This window comes from Lottia gigantea (genome assembly GCF_000327385.1).
Source record: "Lottia gigantea unplaced genomic scaffold LOTGIsca_109, whole genome shotgun sequence".
NCBI classification, from domain to species: Eukaryota; Metazoa; Mollusca; class Gastropoda; family Lottiidae; genus Lottia; species Lottia gigantea.
Genome location: NW_008706978.1, coordinates 418,563 through 421,700, shown reverse-complemented (window position 1 = coordinate 421,700; position 3,138 = coordinate 418,563). Strand labels below are relative to the sequence as shown.

Below are 3,138 nucleotides of genomic sequence, written 5' to 3'. Positions count from 1 at the left end.
CCTGGTTTAAAAATCCCCCCCCCCCCCCCCCCCCCCCCCACCCACCGAAATAGGTAAATATGACGTTGGGCATTGCTTCTTGTACAAAGAATTCCGTTCATTGTTTTCGTGAGCTTACAAATTTCTCTTTATCTTTTACAGATGAACGACTCGGCAATCTTTGTCTTATAACCAAAGATAGGACAGTTTTAGATGAAGTCCGATCACAATTTGAATTCATCATCAGAAAGCTTTGGTCAAATCCATGTCATCATGGAGCAAGAACTGTGTCTACAATACTAAATGATCCCAAACTGTGCACTGAGTGGTAAGTTGTAAGTTCCCTTAAGACCCTTGCTATGCTTACAGCGTAAAACATAACAGGTGGCGCAACCCTCCCGAGTCCAAATAGGGGGCAGACTGACTTAACGGTCGAGGTTGAAATTCAAAATGCCTCGGCTCTGTGGAACCGTATTAAGCGTCTTAAAGGGTTTTTCTTCCAAGAAATGTTCGAATAATAGAATTGATCGTGCATTCTGGCAAATATTTTCGGTCAAAAACGTATAATCCACAGTACCCCACTGGCACAAACCGTCCTGTACATAATTTGGATCGTAGGTTTCTAATAACTTGATTGTAATGTGTAGAATAATCAACAATGTGTTTCATTTTCCAGGAAAGAAGAAGTAAAGGTTATGGCTGATCGTATTAAATCCATGAGGAAACTATTATATAATAAGCTTATAGAATTAAATACACCTGGATCATGGGACTTCATTTCAAGTCAAACAGGAATGTTTATCTTTACTGGGATGACAAGTAAGAAATAATTACAATTATTACCAGTTACATCCGCAAAATAATGGAAATATCTGTTGTTAGATTCGGTCAGGTAATATAAAAATGATATCGACATGATTGTTCTTACAACAGTATGTATCTTTTTCGCTCGTTTTATGAATTCATTTACCACATGTAGACAATCTAAAGAGTTACTGATGTTATGTCGACATCGCATTTTGTTGAATCAGATTTGCCAATTATAATGTGTTCTGCAGCCTTATGTATGTCGACATTTTCTTACATGCTAGTAAGCGTATTATTATGTTGATTATGCCGCTGATCTTTGTTGTTTTTTTTTTTCAGAACCACAAGTTGAATGTTTATGTACAAAATACCACATTTACCTAACTAAGACGGGTAGAATTAACATGTGTGCTGTTACCAGTAAAAATGTGGACTACATCGCCAAAGCCATCCATGATGCTGTAGTCAATTATTGAATGCACATCCATATCCTAGTTATAGACTTATACAGTTGTATTTCCTGCAAATCAAACTAGAAATAGATTAAATATTTAACACGTTGAATTTGTTCATTTAGCACATTAACACCAACTATTCTAGATCTAAATACAATTTTTAAATTATACTGAAATCATTAATACAAATGACAGTAACAATTTATGCAGTTTTGGGGTAGATCAAGATGACTTTTTTGGTTATAGGTGTTATAGAAGATACTCTCCTATAGAAGCACTGGCCTAGGTCACAAGTAGAGACTATGTATTTCAGCATTAAAAATTATTTCAATTCAAACAGAATATGTTTTACTGAAGACTATTCATAGATTATTACTTCTGGAGAGATTACAAGAAAAAGTATATTCAACTCAAATTCCAATGCAATTGTTTCAGGGAGTTGATGAAAGGGGTTCTAATCTACCGTGAACCAATACAATAATTACTAAAGTGTTTATTTCTTTTATATGCATTGAGCAAATTTTTAGTATAAACGTTTAGTATAAACGTTTGGAAATTCATCTTGGAGCTCATTATAAAAGCGATTGACAATAACAGAGACATTTTTAGCTGTAGTATTGTAGGTTGCAATGAAAGGTATGATTTTGTTGTCATATTGTCATGTTAGGCCGTAAGGTATGACTGTTTGTAGTTTGGTTTTTTGGTTTGATCAATGTTGTTACAGGTACTTTTCTATGGGCTTAACAAGAAGATCCCCAATGGAATGATTGGGTAAATTGAAATGATTCGCAATCGGTCTATCTTTCTTATGGAGTATATCGAAGCGATGACCGTTAAGACGAGTACGCAACGCGTTTTCCGTTTCGCCAACATATTGAACGTCACATTTTTTTTACAAGAAATTAGGTATATAATGTTTTTATCGACGCAAGAAAGTACTTCCGTAAGTTCGAAAATTTTACCGTTCTTTTGTTTTCGAAATAGTGAGATACATTTATATATTCGCAGGTACGACAACTAGAACCTCCACATGGAACAGAACCGAAACCGTTAGGTGGTGGAGGGGTGCTCATGTTTCTTTTCAATGGCCGAAAGAGTGTCGTTTTTAATTTTGCGCAATTTACTGTTAGTCTTAAAATGTCTGAGACTGATGTTCCAATTCTTTTTAAAAATGATGGAAAAAATTCAAAAACAAAAACGGTATTGGTCGGCGATTTTTGTTGCCGACTAGAGTCTTGTCAAAAGTTCCACCGACCAGCTGCGGCACATGAGGAGACAAAAATCTCCAGTCGGTCGTTTTCTATGGCATGCAATTGAAATGTTAATGAATCTGATTGGATGATGACGGTCTGTCAATGCACACGATTAAACTATCGGAGCAATTATAAAATAAATACTGTCGGGAACGCGATAATCTTGTCGTGGAAGCACGGACAGGGCACCTTAAAGAAACAGCACATGAAATGTATAATTGAGACATTATTTATCTTTATCAATAACTAAACTAAAAATTTCAATTCAATTTTAACATTAGTTCAATTTATATATTTGATATTTTCATTTGAAAATAAAGATCATTTCATAGCATGATAGACAAATTTGGATAAATTCCATAACATATCTTGAGAATTGTTTTGTGATGTAAAGGTCTTAATGACTTAATACCTCTAATAGAAAAAAAAAATTAAGATATAAATAATATAAGTGGTTAAGTGGAATGTTGCAAACTTTCATAACATGATATATTTAAAGTTTAGCAAGTTCACTCATATAGGCACCCATTAGTTTGATCTGAAAAACAAAAATCATTTTTTAGATTAGGACTCTTCTTGATATCATTATATTATCAAAATGATTTCGAGTTCAATAAAGATGGAAAAAAATTGATTAGCAATTT

At 34.0% G+C, this 3,138-nt stretch overlaps 2 protein-coding genes across 2 annotated transcripts in view; one reads left to right on the top strand and one right to left on the bottom strand.

The window, feature by feature from the left end:
- LOTGIDRAFT_207558 (hypothetical protein) overlaps positions 1 to 1,346 on the top strand; it is a gene marked incomplete at its 5' end in the record, with an annotated part of 6,098 nt that extends 4,752 nt beyond the window's left edge. Inside the window, 3 exons of the mRNA XM_009046946.1 lie at positions 142 to 307; positions 656 to 798; positions 1,126 to 1,346. Coding sequence (XP_009045194.1) covers positions 142 to 307; positions 656 to 798; positions 1,126 to 1,262 — 446 coding nt within the window. The 3' untranslated portion in view covers positions 1,263 to 1,346. The remainder of the gene's footprint in view (positions 1 to 141; positions 308 to 655; positions 799 to 1,125) is intronic.
- A 1,356-nt stretch (positions 1,347 to 2,702) lies between these two features.
- LOTGIDRAFT_224093 (hypothetical protein) overlaps positions 2,703 to 3,138 on the bottom strand; it is an 18,760-nt gene continuing 18,324 nt past the window's right edge. The window contains exon 14 of the mRNA XM_009046945.1: positions 2,703 to 3,032. Within this exon, the coding sequence (XP_009045193.1) occupies positions 2,988 to 3,032 (45 nt within the window). The 3' untranslated portion in view covers positions 2,703 to 2,987. The remainder of the gene's footprint in view (positions 3,033 to 3,138) is intronic.